At 36.8% G+C, this 17,943-nt stretch overlaps 1 protein-coding gene across 4 annotated transcripts in view; it reads right to left on the bottom strand.

The window, feature by feature from the left end:
• Nucleotides 1-17,943, bottom strand: part of LOC127434799 (KN motif and ankyrin repeat domain-containing protein 1-like) — a 69,680-nt gene that overhangs the window by 23,303 nt on the left and 28,434 nt on the right. For 2 of the 4 annotated variants that reach the window (XM_051687806.1, XM_051687797.1), the window contains exon 2: nucleotides 9,645-9,773. In XM_051687806.1, coding sequence (XP_051543766.1) covers nucleotides 9,645-9,681 — 37 coding nt within the window. In that variant the 5' untranslated portion in view covers nucleotides 9,682-9,773. Of the gene's footprint in view, nucleotides 1-9,644; nucleotides 9,774-12,242; nucleotides 12,517-17,943 lie in introns of those variants that run through there. The other 2 variants (XM_051687787.1, XM_051687810.1) reach the window with 2 other exon arrangements.

Consider the following 17,943-nt stretch of genomic DNA (forward strand, 5'->3'; position numbering starts at 1 on the left):
TGGAAGCTGACACTTTCAGATCATTGTGAGACACTGCACACTGTGAAGCAACAGCAAACCATTAAACAAAATTTCTTGGTATGTGATGGTTTAAGGAAACTTGTAAAACACTTTAAAAGTTTACCAGACCATGAAACTGAAAGTTTGCCTCTAGTATCCTCTAGATAGATTAAACTGCAAGAGGTTTTCCCAAGGTTACGGCAACCTAATCCCTCACTGTTTAAAAGTCACTTACCCAAAGTCAAACAGCAGTTTTCATGCAGTGGTATCTATTCCCTCAAAGGCCGTAATAAAGTTTTATAATAAGAACAAGCTGCAGGCTGCCTTCCCTCACTCACTGAGCACTTTCTCAACCTTCACTCCTTAAGGGGAAAAAATTCCACTATTGGTGTAAACTTAGCCCAGCTCAGTGCAGCCTGTGATAGGCTAGCTGCCTCCACCAATCACGCAGCACTTACACTTTCTTCTTTCACGCTTCTCTCAAATTGTTCTTTAAAACACTTGGTAACTCTTCAAACAGTGGACTTTAAAAAAAAAAAAAAAATACTCATTCCAGGTATGTCTCCGCACATTAAAAAATCTAATCTCACCAGACACATAATACAAGGTTCAATAAAGCTGTTGCGGCTCCTAATTTGAACTATGTCAAGATGAAGATACCAGTGCAGTGGCACTAAGGTGAAGTAAACACACTTTTATCAGTAACGATAAATATAAAACTGTTACCTACATAATGAAATAAAAAACATATTTAAAATCACATTTCACCCCAAAATCAAAAGTTTTAAAAACATTGTATTACATTATATTATATATTGTGTTAATCTCATCAAGTAAATTTACTGACAAAAATGTTTATTGACGAGGGGTTTTTGGATTTCGAGCGAAACAAAAAAATAGGCATTATGGCCATAATCAATTAATTTTAATTTAAACTTATTTTAAGGTATTTATTTTTTATGTTTTTCCTTTTGATTTGGGGGTAAAATGTGACCTGGACATGTTCTTGGTTTTATGAGATTCACCCAGCGAACTGGAAAAATTGCATGGTTAAAATGATTTTAAACAGTCAAACCAAAGAATGAAGCTTTACTCTAAGTTACAATTAAATAACAAAGCCTCCTTTACTGTATTTACACAGCAACAATTGCGAGCTTGTTAAGCATGCCATCTTGCTTTGCTGACTATAGCAAGAGCACAACAGCAATGTCATGGAGAGCGAGACAGGCTTGTCTGGTACGAGGAACAGACACATTGGCAGCTGAGTGCTGACCTCACTGTATGTGAACACAGGAGGGGGGTTGTAAACCTGTGCCACTGAGGGGCAAGCGAGAGAAACCAATGAAAGCAGTGTGTGAAGAAGCTCCAAGAATAATCCACCCACACTCTCTTTTAGGAGTCTAGAATTACATAAGACACAACCCACCGTCAGACACAAAAACAGTCGTGAGGATGTTCAGATCAAAATAGTTTATGCTACGGGCAATTTGCTGAAGCAGACTTGCTCTATGTTCACCACTGGCTGTGCATTTGAGAACACTGAACAGAATGGGACTGGTTTCAACAACCAGTTGCCAGAGGGTTAAAGCTTGGAAATACATATACTGTATAATAAATCACATTTACTTCACTGAGAGATACAAATATTAAATTCAAACTTGTTGGTCCTCTCCTGTATGTGTTTAGTGTAAGCTAAGGGTTCCTTGGGTTCCTTCTCCTAGGTTGCTAAGTCCTTGTCACACAGAAAGAAAGAAAAAAGAAAAGAAATTGCCAGGTGATGTGACTTTTTTGTAAACTTTGATTGGCTAAGGTTTGCCAGTAAGAGAGCAGAAAAGGAGACACTCATGTTTGAGGCAGGTGGACTAACAAACATGACACATGATGTCTTTTGCAACAGAGTTATTTGTAGACATTAAGGGCTGAAAGCGCACTACGTTAATGTTTTGTGTAAAAGCTGTGGAATAGTGGAATATCCCTTTGTTGTTAAAACACTAATGACATATCAATATAAAGGGCGTTCAGCCAACTATCAGGGGGCAAGGTGCGGGAATCTCAATCATAACTTCACAGACTATCCAATCTGTCTGAATCTGATATATTAAAAAAAAAAAAGTGAAGGTCAAAAAACTGTATCTGACTATGCTGCTGTGCAAAGGCAAAACACAGAAAACACGTTTTCTCAAAATTATCAGTCGTGTATCTTAGACTATGATCTGTGCTGTGACAAACTATTTAGGCTTAACTATGCCAAGATGAAGAGAAACTGATTGTGAAAATTGCAGTAACTGCAAAATCCACACTAAAAATAAGTTACTTCGAAGCCATTTCAGTGATGTAGTTACTGCATTTTGCCTTTGTAGGTCAGCATGTATAGGTACACAGGTTTGGGCTTTTGATAGAGAACCACAGGAGAACATTTCCAAAACAACAAAAATACACTGAATAAGGGAAAAAGAAGGTTTTTTTTTTTTTCCACTTTGTCTTGTGTTTTTTCACTTGCATTTGCCAAAAAGGACAAGATGGTGTGAGTTTTCTCAGCTAAAATCTGACAAGACGTCCACATTTGACCAAATGTAACATCAGTGTCATGTAAACATCTTAAAATAGATGTCTGCAGTCAGCCCTGTTCTGAAACAGTCCACTCTTATGCTTTTTCTCTGCACTGCTCATACTGATAGAAGTGAACAGAGTGTGCGGTTTACAATCTTTGTGTGGGTCACAATCTTTTGGTTCAAAAGGTCACAGCTTATCTACTCAGTCAGACAGTTTTTGTTGTTGACAGTCTAAAGATTTGTCAGCAATAAACATTAAATATCAGAGTGATCAGCATTATGTTGCCACAATTCCTTGCAAACATAAAAAGGTTTTTACTAAATTCTCAACTAATAATCTCTAGTTTCAATTTGTTTTGGGGCTCTTCTAGGTTCTGGCAAATATATTTGTGGTCTATTCCAAAATAACCCTCCAGAGAGTATTCATTACCAATTACAAATCACTATGGACATTGGGCCTCATTTACTAACCGTTCGTACGCACGTATTTGTGCATGAAATCTATATACGAATGTTTTCACAAAGAAAACATTTTGATACAAAAATTTGCACAACATTTATTTATTTATTTATTTTAAATGTAGGACCAATTACTAGGACCTTATTATATAGTCTTATTATAAATAACAAAAATGACCTGGGTTCTGGTTCTGCCCGTGCAAATGACGAACTCCAAGCCATTGGATGACGCAGCTGGGGAATGTTCCTATACAGTCTGGAAAGGTTTGTCAGATGGTTAGCATGTTGTATACTGCTCAACATCGTAATCGCACGGGGAGTTTCTTTACCTTATGGCAATAAGAGCAATTCGTTTCACAGTACCGCAAATGATTCTAACTCTTATATGGTGGCAGTACAGTGTCCTGTTCATGATCAGGCGAAGGGGGAGAACCAGCAGAGTTCTTATGTCCAGCATTGCCTTATAGAATACCATGCACTGCCCGAACCAAACGATGAGGCACAGATAAATGCTTCTTGCACAAGCAACGCTCCAAGCATGCCTTCAGTCATCTTTCAAGCATGCACCTGGGACAATGTCAGTGTCTTTCAGAAGGCATTTCAGAAAACTGCAAAAACTAAAAACCACATCAATGGTCTCCAACTCGTTTCAATGCCAGTTGGCTTCAAACAGTCCAAATACATAAATAATGCTGGCCAAACTTCAGAATATAGCAAGTTACGGCATTATGCTTTGATGCTATAGAATAGGACGGGGGAGTGCTGCTGCCCGGATACCATGATTTTCCACAAAATATCTGTTGTACAAGACCCTCAAATGGAAAATCTTTATGAAAATAACCCATGACATAAACTAAGTGCGACACTTTTCAACCTAACAAAAATACAAATCCAATGTCCTTAAACATGCTTGCAAATTCCCACCCACCAAAGCCGCAAACCACAGTTACAGAACATCCTTTTACACTGACATGAATTTCAGTAATTCAATAACTACAACAGTGGGCATTCAGTCAATATGCAGCCACCTCTAAATCCCTTGAGCAATGAGTATAATATTGTTTTGAGACTTACTGGGACAGCGGTTAGACAAGCAGGACTGTAGCAGACTAGTACTACTGGTCTGAGCATATCAGAGTCTTCTCTCAAACACGCACACAGAGAGAACAGAAAACAGAGGCCCTTTTTCTCACTCTGGCCTGGTATTTCCTGACCCGGCCCATGGAAACCACGTCAGCCTTCCAGTTTAATTATCCCACAAGTCCACGTCATCTCAGGACCACACTAACAAACACACAGGCCTATTAAACAAGCACAACAACAATGCTGGAACCGAAAAATAGCAGAAGAACAGCCTCTCTAAGAATAGTGCTGGAATGAAAAGACAGAGTGAAGGCAATGGAACAGATCCAGCATTAAGCATTCCTGTGAACTAAACCTGCACATCCCATGCAGACCAAAGCTACTCAAGCCAGTATTAACAGTACCTGACCCAAAAATATCTGAAGGAATTGGTGTGAAAGAGAAGTTTTTTTAATATTAAAGGGATAGTTCACCCAAACATTCTCTCATCATTTACTCACCCTCATGCCATCCCAGATGTGTGTGACGTTTTCATCTGCTGAAAACAAACAAAGATTTTTAGAAGAATATATCAGCTCTGTAGGTTGATACATATGCAAGTGAATGGGTACCAAAATTTTGAAGCTCCAAAATCCACATAAGGGCAACATAAAAGTACTCCAGATGACTCTGGTGTTTAAATCCATATCTTCTGAAGTGATATGATAGGTGTGGGTGAGAAACAGATCAATCTTTGAGTCCTTTTTCCTTCACTTTCACCTTCTCCTCCTCCTGTTTTTGGTAATTCACATTCTTAGTGCATATTTTGCCCCTACTGGGCAGGGAGGATAATTTGACAAAAAAAGGACATAAATACTGATCTGTTTCTTACCCACACCTATCATGTCATGTCTGAACACATGGACTTAACCACTGGAGTCATATGGATTACTTTTATGCTCCCTTTATGTGGATTTGAGCTTCAAAACTTTGGCACCCATTCACTTGCATTGCATGGACCTACAGAGCTGAAATATTCTTCTAAATGTCTGTTCTGCAGAAGATAGAAAGTCATACACATCTGGAATGCCAGGAGGGTGAGCAAATCATGAGAATTTTCATTTTTGGGTGAACTATCCCTTTAAGCAGCAATACCGAGCAACTTACATTTCAGAAACAATACGTTATATTGTCTATTCTCGCAAATTTCTCTAACTAAATTTTTTTAATGATAAAAACAAAGAAATACAGTTTCAAAGTTTTGGTCCATTTCACTATGAAAAACTGAGAGACTGTATCTTGCTGGAAGAGATCTGCCAAACGTTCATTTTGTCAACTTTTAGGAGTATAGATAGAGCATACAGATGACCTTAAAGTTAATATATATGGCATAAAAGCCAAAAAACTACATTTTATCTCATGGAGTCTTTAAAACTAACACACTGCTAAGATTGAAATTCATGTTCTGAAAAGGATTATGCACAGATACAGAATATTTCACACTTTCACAGGCTTTAAAAACACACAATTTAAATAAATCAATCCATTTTGAAAGTTTGTACATTCTATGTCATGTTGAAAGCTTAAATTTGCAGAGGTCCGACACAAAAGAAGTTTAAAACATTTACTTAGATAAATGAGTATCCACATTGTTGGAGAGAGACAACCATTGTAACTGTTGTGTCCAGCAGTTTAACGCATTCATTAGCCCTGCAATATTGACATGTTAATCATTGAGAACTCCAGACTTCATAATGACACAGTTTGGCAGACTTGTTTCTACATCAAGTGCTCTGGCCTTAGCTTGCTGCGGAGCCGCCATATGGAATGGGTCCAAGACAACACAAAATCTCCTTTCGACATTTACCGACATGAATTTCATGGCCTAAACATCAAACGCAAATGTGTAATGAGACAACACAACCAAAGCATGCAGGACAGATACAATATCATAGAGACGGAGGCTATCGATTGACTGTGCATGTTTAAGCGGATTTCCACAATCTTTTTAACAACAAAAGCATGCCTCCTTGAGGTATAAAGTCCTATAAAATGACCTTTTGTCAACACAAGTTGGCTACACAGTGCACAAACTGCTAAAAAAAAAAAAAAAAACCTGCTTAAACCAGCCTAAGACTGCTTGCTGGTATTAGCTGGTCACCTAGGCTGATCTGGTTTGCTTAACACCATCTTGGCCAGGCTGGAAGACCAGCTAAAACCAGCTTAGGCTGGTTTAAGTTGTTTTTTCAGCAGGGCATTCTGGACTATGTCTAAAAACAGGAGCAAACCCCATTAAATCTTCACTGGGAAAAAAAAAAAAAAAAAAAAAAAAAAACAGGAAAACACAGGAAGTCCGATTTACTAAATCATGTTATTTGTGATAACAAAACAGTTTCTCTTCCAACCTTGTTTACTTTCGATTAATGTAATTCTCTAATCAAGTTCAACAAATGTATTTTTGAGAAAGGTGAGAAAAGGGGGAGACTTAATATTGTTTCATGTTGTTATTTTGGGATTTAGAACCAATTGGTGAAGAGTGGAGCTCTTGCTTAAGTTGAGGATGGTTACACAAAGAACATGCTTTATGTTGCTTTACTCATGGAGCAATTCCTACTAAGCATTTGGCATGCTAATGTATGCTATTGCTAGCTAAAAGTTAGCTAATATTTTGTAAAACTGAATAAGTGAATCATGTTAGGGACACATAAAATCACTTAAAGGCTACTTAATGTGATTTAAAAAAAAACAAAAAAAAAAAAAAACGAAAAAACAACAATGAAATTGCATGAACAAATTATGTTTTCTGACAAAATATTAATAAGCTAAACCAAGAGAAAAAAATATGTAGCTTTATCTTAACTGCTTTATGTGGAACCAGCATAAAGGATTAAATAATGTGAATTCAAACCAGTTGTGTGTATTCATGTATACAGTGGCCCGAAAATTGTTTGAACACTTTCGGACACTTAAGTCACATTATAAACATTATGGATTCCATTGCATAAGATAACAGAATCAAACTAAATGGCATCTGCAAACAAATGATGCCAACTTAACTTTTTCTAGTCATTTCTGCAATTGCTTTTAATCAAGTGCCAAGGCAATTTTTAGTGGTAGAATGAAATCAGTTCCCCTCAAATACTGTATATACTGTATACAGTATTGTACTGTAACCACAAATGCAGTTCAATACATTAACTATTGACATGTTCCAATAAGTTTAACAACCAGGAATTGTCCAAGTACTTTTGTCTTAGTATCTTAACATATCTATTAGGGGTGGGCGATATAGCAAAAAACCTATATCTTGGTATGAGTAACTTATTGTCATGGTAACTGTATATATATCATGATATAGTTATTTATTTATTTTTTAAAATCAACAAAAAACGGTTTATATATTAAATAAATGTGGAAGGGGTGGGCGATGTAAGCAAAAAATGTTATAGTGATATTCTTGGAATTTTTGGTTGATAATGCCTACATATGATGATATAGCCTACACATTTTTAGGGAAAGTGATTGAAAAGCTTAATTAGTAATTAGTTCCTTTTTAATTTAAAATGATGTACAAAGAAGCCTACTGGTAGACTTGTCATTAGGGATGGAACGATACCATTTTTTCCTCTTCCGATCCGATACCTGAACTATCAGTATCGGCCGATACCGATCCCATACCAGTGTTGTTTTTGTAAAGAAACAAAAACCTCTAACGCTACTTTATTTCATTATAAAATAGGAAAACAAAAAATAATTACATAAGAGCATGTGCAAAACTTTTTTGTTAACTAGTCTGCAGGATGCAGCAGCAGAAATAACAGTAATTCCAGTGAAAGTCTTCAGTAGAAAAGACGACGTTCTCTCTACACATTTTAGCTTGTATCTAGACTTGTAAATGGTTTCAGATCTCTCTCTCTCTCTGTTATTTATTTCATTTTAGTTTTATTAGTACATCAGTCCACTTTTCAATCACACAGTAATTTTTGGAACCCAGTTTGTTTTTATTGTAATTTCTAATAATAATAATAATAATAATTTTACTATACATTGGTAATACATTTCAGTTGTAATTTCTTAAATCTTTTATTTTGAAAGTCCGGCGCCAAGCGCTCCAGGAAGTCTGTGTTTGAGTGGTTGTTTGTAGGCTAATTCACAGTAGTGTAATACGCTTCTCATTTAACATCTGGTAAAATGCTTGTCCGGTGCCGTTCTTAATGCATGTTATAGGCGGACCGAACTATTGATCATCTACATCGGAGATGGAGTCTGTGTGGAGCGACCACATATTGTGCTAAGCAGCGCATCACAAGCCTCTGTGTGAGTTTGTGTGTGTGCCGGCAGAGCGGCGCTCATTCAGTAAAGCGTGGTGCCGCCAGAGACTACTTTGTGCATGTTGACTGTATATTTATTATTAAACACAGCCTTTTGCAATTCACAAAGCTTTTGGATGACTGTAAGAGCCTGAATAAAATGCAAGAGTTATTTGGACTATTTTAATGGTGATTTAAAGGTTATTTATGTCATAATTTGAGCTTGACAGTAATGTCAATGACCAACATGCGGTATCGGATTTGGATTGGGCTTGTCGGACCGATACCCGATCTGGGTAAAAACGTCAGTATCAGACCCGATTCTGATCCAGGTATCGGATCGGTGCCATTTCTACTTGTCATGTCCATTGCAATAAAAAAAAATTAAAAAAACTTTATAAGTAACTAATTATTAAAAATATTTTATCTATTTTTTATCTAGTAAAAGTTTTTTTGTTTTGTTTTTTTAGAAGAACATACAAGCATTGGTTTTGATTCTGAAGCAATTTTTGCCTTCCACTGGATACTGGAAACCTTTTTGGCTACTATATACTAGACAAATGCACGATTCACAAAGGTGTTATTTAACCATTCCTGAGGTAATTTACTCAGTCTGACACTTTTTTCTTGTGTTTTCAGGAATTTAGCAGAGGGTCGGTTCTACACCACGGCGGACACAGCCTTTTATTAACAAGCACATCCTCATTTTCTTTCTGAATGTAAAATTATTAGAACCTGAGGTTACGTTAACTGGGTATTAAACATTGTCAGATAATTCCAAATGCTGTCCGTCATTTTGACAAATTAAAAAAAAAAAAAAAAAAAAAGAGCCATTTATGAGGCATGAAACAGAATTATCTTAACATGCCTTCTCTCTCTCTCTGCCTGACAGAGACAGTGCTCTCATTCAAGAACGAAAACAACCACATTTAATGGAAAAATAAATTCCTCCTGTGTTTGACTTGTTTGGAAAATGTTCCACATTGTGAGTTCATCAAACTTTCTGTCTGAAAAGTGTGATCTTTGTTTAAAATAACTGCCACTTGGTTTGATATTTTGTTATTTAATGCAAAGACATTCATACAATTTTAAGATTTGCTTAAGTGTCTAAACACTTTTTGGGGCCATTGTATCTGTATCTAATGCTCACCTGGGTCTTCATTTGGCAAAGGTTTCAGAGAACAATTTTAGGCATCAAACCTGATGATTCATTAGTGAACAGAACAGACAGTTACACATAATTAAAAGGGTGGAATGTTACCTGAGGCGTTACCATTAACGTGCATGGTTTGGGCCATGACTGTAGCCACTCACTCGAAATCCCACAGAGAGCCTGAATGCACTCATGCAAATGCCATGCATCAAATCAGCTTGCCATGCAACCTACAAACTGGACAAAACAACAATAAAACAAAAATGTCAGACACCATACCACATGCATGACTCACAAATATTTAATATGAGATGACATGACTTGATACAGGTTTAAGAGGAAGACAATTTTGTGGGGAACAATTGTAATCAGAAATAAATATTTCACAAACAATCCAAAGGCTAGAGTGAATGTGATGTGTATGATACATCTGATATGACATACTGGTGATGAACCTAATGTTGCAATACTGTGCTTGTGTGCATGACCTTGTGGGTAGCTTAACCAAAAAGAGCTTTCATTAAGCTTATTTAATATTTAACACAAACAGAACTCTAACCTTCAAATGGTGGGCATTTAGAAATCACCTTGTCTTTCCATTTAGGCTAAAGGAGAATGAACATGTACAGAAAAGCCAAGTCACAGTTAGCCTTGTATCTCAACAAAGTACAGCACTTTTTCACATTATAAGTGCTCTGCAATGAAGCAGAAATCCTTTCTAAATTAGCACTGAGACTGGAGGAAACTAAACATGGAACAACTTCAAAAGCAATAAGGCCAAATAAAGATCAGAAATGTGGGGCAACCATCTCACCATCTGCAACCAACTTAAACTATATATTGATTCTGATGCTAACACAAGAAAAGGATTTGCTTGTGTGAAGAAGTTGTGCATTTTAGGGGGCACTCACACTAAATGTGTTTTTGCGTCCATCTGTGCTGTTTTACCTTTGTAAACATGCACAGGACGGACATCTTTGACTAATGTACTGCTTCTCAAATCTTTTTTTACTCAATGTCAGTTTAAAAACAATGTCAACTTTCAAAAGCACGGTTTGAAACACCTCTCTTCTGTTATATATTTTGTGCTGCGTCAAGATATTTTAGCACAAGAACGTATTTGGTCTGAACATCCCCTTAGCACACTGTGTTGGAGGAGCATGGGTGACATCAAGAACCAATAGCCTATAATGCTGGATTTAGATTTTACCATGACCCCAACACAAAACCTAATGTTACAGAAGTAGTGTGTCATTTCTGTGCCAGTAGCATCACCAAAGGGAACTGGAACAATAATGATTGTTTTCAAAGAGGTTTCCAAACAGGTAGCCCTGCCCCAAACTGACACAATTGATTGAGCCAACAATGTTTTGATAGCACCACAGTGCCAGTGTTTAAATTTTGGGGGGGGTCGATAATCAACCGACAAATTGCTTACTTATAGCCAGGCCCATATGGAATCTGCAGAATTTTCCCATTTTCCGCACTGGATTCTAGGGAAAATCTGCAGAATTCTGCGAATGTATTCAAACATTGTAAAATGTGTTAAACAGAGCTAAGAGTGTAAAATCTTTTTAGTACCTGCAGACCATATCAAATTGGCAAAAATATTTTATAAAACACAGTAGGAGTGGAGGATGTGTACAACTTTGTAAAGGTAAAGCATTTCAATTCTGCGCAAAATTCTGCAGATTCCATGTGGGTCTGCTCTTAGCCATCTCTGCATATTAAGCTAAGATAGGATAAAGTATTTTAACATGGTGACTTAGCAACAAACATGCATGTGTGCAGCAGATATAGTGTTGGGCCTCATAAATCCCTGATGCAAGAACAGCAGGAAGAAGAACCAGTGGGAGGTCTCCCATGTTCTCCAAAGAACACAGACTTTGGAATCTAGTAAAAAACAATGATTGGACCAGTCTTGAGTATTACGAAACACAGGACGTGGCATGGAATTTCCTCTAACTCAAACAGAAACAAAAAACTTCACCACAAACACACACATTTCATCAATAGCGTGCCTTAGTTCCTACAGACACATGCAGCACGGCCAAAGGTCATAGCCAAACATGGGCTTCAACCTAAAAATGTTGTGCAATATAATTAGGCACTCTTTTAACCAAGGCAAAAATGTGAGTGTTTTTGAAGTTAAGGATACTTTTTGGCTAGAAGAGAGAAAAGAACTTGCCAACATTTCCAAGTTAATGTCGATTAGAAGAACAGCAAAAGAGCTCACTGATAAATCACTTCAGTTTGAAAACAATGGAGACACATTCCACACCGACTCCGTCACAACAAAGACACTGGTAATACAAGTTAATTGGGAAAAACAAAATGTCTACATCGGGGCAAAAGTCAACTATGAGCTTGTAAAAACATTTCTATAGTGGATAAAGAAGTGGAAAAGGTGCTAAAGTGGCTGCCATTTAAAATAAATGCGTAACATACTTCACAACGTATTTTAAACTGAGAATGGACGACCTTTTAAAAATATCAGGCTAATCTGTTTGCAGCACTAATTCTGCTACAAACGTCAACAGTAAGGAATGCTGCATGCTACCAATAAGAAAGGCTACCCCAAATTCAGCGAAAGACCTAGCGACTTACATTTAAGTAACAGAGTTAACTTTTTATCAAACAATATATAAAAAGTAAAATATGAGAAAAATATACAGACAGACTGTTATCTCTGGAATTTACACTTACCTTGCTCAGTCATTATTAAACTTCTTCAACTATTCCACATGTAGGCACAGAGAATTGTGTGACTATTGCAGCCTCCTACAAACCACAGTGTCTATGCACCATAGAGTGTGTATTACAGCTAAGATTAGCTAACTTGCTCACATGTCAGTCGAACGACTTGGGTCCTAATAGAGGAAAGGATGTATTCGTGTTGGTCAGATCAGTGACCACCTCAAGTGTCAGCACCATTAACAGAGACCCAAGTGAAAAGGAGATGATGTCTAAACAAACACTTGCCCAATGTCAAGTCTACCGGCACAATGGCACCAAAGACGTTGCTTGTTATTAGCAAACTGGGTCAGCCCAGTACAGGTTGACATGTAACTGCAGGTAGATCATCAGTACTGATAGAAGCAAGATACTGGCAGGCGTGTTTTTTTAATTCTTACTCACTAAAGTTACTCCCTCTTCTTTTTGGAGAACACCTGGCTGGGAAAGTTTGTACATAAATGTTAGAGGACAAGCTTCTTTATAAAAACAAACAAACAGAGATGCTCATACCACAGATGCAGAGAGAGGCCATAAACAACCTATCTGGACAAATGTGGTATGGCCCTTCTCAGTCACATGTCACTGGATCTAGAACAGTCCACTGCTTACAGCAAGGACAGGTGTTCTAAAAGTCAGGTCAGGTATGTCAGTGGGCTCTAACCATCAACAAAATAATGACTCAAAATTAAAAACTTCTTAAAAACGACATTATTGATATACAATGCATCTTGTTTTTTATTAAATATATCTAAACATGCTTAAAAGGAACAGCTCACCCAAAAATGACAATACTGTCATCATTTAAACATCCTCTTGATGTTCCAACCCGTATGACTTTCTTTGTTCAGTGAAACTTTTTTCCATACAATGAAAGTGAATAGTGACTGAGGCTAACATTCTAACATTGCCATTTGTGTTCCACGGAAGACAGAAATTCATACAGGTTTGGAACAACATTGGGGTGAGTAAATAGTGAAAGAATTTTCAGTTTTGATTGAACTATCCCTTTAAAACAAGAGATCAGTTAACTTGACAGAAGTAGCTTTAGGTTTTGTTCTCAAAATACAGTCATCTTGAATTAAATCCATTTTATTTTTTCCACCACATTGACAATTTTTTTCTTGTTTAAAGCATAAACATAAGGTGAGGTGAGAGCAGGGTTGCATGACGAGGCAGTCACCTGGCACAACACTACAGCCAGAAGCAGTATATCTCAAAGCACTGCAGGTCCATACAAAGCAATGCATTCAAACATATAAACACACTAAAGCATTGACTCACACACACACACTCAATTGCTGGAAACAGGGCTGTGCAGCTCTAAAATGGGAGTGGTAAGGTGCTGCTAAGGTACTGCTTTAGAAAAAAAAAAAAAAAAAAAAAAGCACAAACAAACCTTGTTTCCTATAAAAATGCTGTCATTAATTTAACATTTGAATTTCTACACATTCAAAACTTGCGACTCCAGGGGTGGTAGTCAGCGTCAATACTCGCTGAGCTACCCAGCCCCCCTCCCCATTTCATTCCTAACCTGTATGACTTTTGTGTTACAAGGAAGAAAGAAACCCATGTGGCTTTGGAACAACAAGAGGGTGAATAAATGATGACAGAACTTCCATTTGTTGGGTGAACTATCCCTTTTAAGACTATCCAACAAGTGTTTCACTCACACTAACTAAACTCTTAACTAAGACCACCAATAGAGCCTCATGCTGCTCTCACAAAAATACAGATAATGGTCAAAGTAATATGATCTTTTTGTCCCCAGAAGGAGGAGGGGTGTCCAAGAGGCCACACAGCCACTTCGGTTTTGCTGAGGCGGAGCTGCAGGTGTGTCCATTGATGATACTCAGCAAGGGGCTCCTGATATTCATAAAGCAACACAGTGTTTACACTTTTTGGGAGAATCAACCTACATATGGATCATTATCTTTGCATATTAATTTAATGCCACTTTCCCAAAACTGGCCATACTGAACTACATACTAAAAAGACAGTCAAGAAGAAAATCAGTGTTAAACTTCCACACCAATGCATGAGGCAGTTGTAATCTTGCCCACATGCTTTTTTTTAGCAGCAGTCAAACTGCCCAATTTACACTCATTAACACAATTTTTTTCTCCTTCCCAACAACAGCCACCTTCATTATGTAGACAAGAGTTGGGAAGAAAGGGGATTTGCTGGCGGCAACTTGACCATGAAAGAAGGCAGATGAATTTCATTACAGCAATAAGCTTTGAATGAGCCTGAACTAAAGGACTTCAGAAAGGGGTGGGGGGGGGACTGAACACATCTGTGCTTTTGCGTTAACTTTTGGCAGGGGAGCCAAAGGCTTGACCCAGGTTCAAAAGCCCCCAACCGTTACTTATGACAACTATGCCGATCTCCTTCTTCCAAATACAGCTTCAAAGCCAATATGATCTTATGAGAATTCGTATCTATTCTTACGTAAAGTTCAGTTCTAGCACACGTTAATTCTCTTACGTTTGCGTAGACACCGAAACGTACAATACTGACATCTTGACAGCATCTAAACATCATCATTTTACATATTAACACCTATAGAAACATACAATGTTTATGTGTACTTTTTGTATTGATTAATATTGAATAAGTCATAGAATGAACCAGTTAATAACATTTAATTTCTAATCAATGAGATTAGTTAAATGCTATCACATTTAACACAGTTCACATTATAATATGACATTTTCAGTTCTGTGTGATTTCTGCTGCCCTATACAATGTTTTAAAGGATTAAATCACTTTAACCAAGAATAAAATGTAAAAATGAATAAAAACTCTGTAATCGTTTAATCATTTATTAAACAATTACTTTTATTTTTGTTTGCCATGGGACACAAAAGGAGTTTTCAGAATATGCCAAAAAACAAAATAAACAACAAAAAGCACCATAAAACAATACAATTATTCCATACATTTGTTAGCTATAATCCAAATCTTCAGACTGCTTTCTGTGAAGAACAGACCCAAATTCAAGCCTTTTATTCAACGATCTCCGTCTCCATCCGAAGTCGTGCCCGCTGTAACCATCAACAGACGTTGGTTTCGTTTTCAAAATTCAAAAATTGCCGCCTCAAGCATTACGACCAGCGGTTTTACGGCAATGATGTCGAATGCTCATTGGCTCTCAAGTGTCTCATGACTGTTTGTGACATGCCATATTCTGCGATGTATATGTTAGAATGAGATATGACAGCGCCGTTCTGGAGTGCATCAGGAGAAGATTTACAGCGATTAATACTTTAAATTCTACTCTCCACCTCACACAATGCTATTGTATGTCGTCAGAGAGCACATAGGATGCAGCGCATCGCCCTTTAGACTACTTTTCTACTGAATTTTGCCATTTTTCAGAATAAATTATTGCGATTAAATTTATCTGCCTGTTATGCGTTTTATATGCTTAATAAATGGTTATGGTTAGGTTTAGGAGTTGGTGTAGGATTAGCAGCTGTAAAATATATATAAATTAATATATTTTAACAAAAATGATTGCTACTGTACATTAATCTACTTGTTACATGTTTTTAGGGTTAGGGTTACGTTTAGAGGTTGGGGTAGGGTTAAGGGATCTAAAATATCCATAAAACAGTAAAAAGGTACAAATATATTTATAATTGATTTGTGTATTCAAATATATTTGTAATGGATTCATCAATATTTTATGTTTCTAAAGCTGTAAATACATAAAAAATATATATATATATGTTTTAGATGCTTTCAAACGTCCATATTGTAAGTTTTAGTGTCCATCCAAACATACAAATGTGTACGTTTAAATGTTTAAAATAATAACGTACAAATAGCTACGTATATTAATGATTATAATTATCCTGACAAGCACAAGGGGTACTGAAACGTCAGACAACTTTTAATCCATTTTACTGTTTTCTCAGATATAGAAAGCATAAGAAATGCAGAATCTATGAAAATATGCTCTATATTTAAGTAAAAAAAAAACACTGCAGTGTAATCTAAGAGTGCTACAGTGGTATATTAAACAACTGGGTATGGCATAGCTTGTCCACAAACTTTTAGTTTGAAATGTATTTAGATTTTAGGTTAAAATTTATATTAATGTATTTTTTTTTTTTTTAACTTTTTGCCTCCAACTTTGTTTTAAATTATCCTGTGATGTGACAAATCAATCTTTAAAATCCAACTGCATGCAAAATAATTATAAAAGAATTAGCAAAACACTCTTTAAAATGGTTTTAGATGGGCGTATAGCATGACACTGCAGGACATTCATGCCGTCAACTTCCCAAAAATAATTTGTCAACTATGCAATTATAATAATTTAACCTCACTGTCATTACCTGTTTCATCTGAACCACAAGTATCCAGAGTATTCCAAGAACTCGACATGAACTTGTTGGAAAAGTTAAACCCTATATTGTGAATGCAAGTTCCGTCAAAAGTGACTGATGCACAAGAAGCACTGTCCTAAACTGAAGATCAGACTGAATGATCCTAAACCTGATCTAGGTCAGCTAAATATAAAGATTCATTTGAACCCTAAAGAGAAAATATGATTTCATCATGGCCATGGAGCCTTTTTTAAAGTTATATATTTACATACAGTACACAGCATAAATGAGTACATCCCCTCTGAACAAAGATATCTTTCTATTTCTAAATGATTACTATTACAATTCATGCGAAGATGACAATTTAAATGTATTAAAAATATACTTAATAAAATAGAAATATATGTTATCAATATCTGTAAAATAATTACATTAGGCAGCTTTGCTTAAGTAAAGGGTTGCAAAAATGAGTACACCCTTGAATAAGTTCAAATTGTGTGCAATATTTTAGTACTTAGAAAGTTCTCCATAACTTTTAAATACTGCTCTGACCCTTCTTGACATCAAGTGTACAAGTTCATGACATATTGTCACGTCTATCCTCTTCCACTCCTGGAGGATGACCTCCTTGAGTGCTATGATGTTTAATGGGGAGTGATGCCCGACTTAAATAGGGTTGAGGTTGGATGACATCATGTTTATCCATAGGAATGCAGCAGTGGCTTTGGAATAATGTTTAGGGTCATTGTCATGGTAAAAAAAGTGCCCAACAGCCCAGGGTGGGGAGAGAGGGTCACATATTTTCTTTTAAGATTTTGCTGAACATCTGTCAATTCATGATGCCACTGATGAAGTGCAATTCCCCCACACCTTTAGCACTCATAAATCCCCATATAAGAGCTTTACCACCACTGTACATCACTGTGTGTACCATGCAATTCCCAATGTACTCCCGTGTGACGCCATGCATTTTGGATTCCATCAGATGCACACACAAAAAAAAAAAAAAAAAAAAAAAAGAAAAACTCAGGGCTCATGAAACCATCTTATAGATTCATGAGCCCAGTCTGCACCTTTATCAGTATGGGCCTAGTCAAAGGCAAAACAAGCTTTTTTTATGCTTTGGGTTCAGCAGTGCCTTCATGCCTGGATGACAACCATGTACACCACTTCTTTGCAGTGTGTGTCTTACTGTGTAAGATGAAACAGTCACTCCAGTTTGGGTTCCCACAGCTTTTGCCAGCTTTGAGGCACGTGCTTGGTGATTGTGCACAAAAATCGCTCATCATGAGGTGAATCTCAGGAATCTTGTCAAAGGTCCATCCTTTTTTAATTTC

Source organism: Myxocyprinus asiaticus, chromosome 4, assembly GCF_019703515.2.
Source record: "Myxocyprinus asiaticus isolate MX2 ecotype Aquarium Trade chromosome 4, UBuf_Myxa_2, whole genome shotgun sequence".
NCBI classification, from domain to species: Eukaryota; Metazoa; Chordata; class Actinopteri; order Cypriniformes; family Catostomidae; genus Myxocyprinus; species Myxocyprinus asiaticus.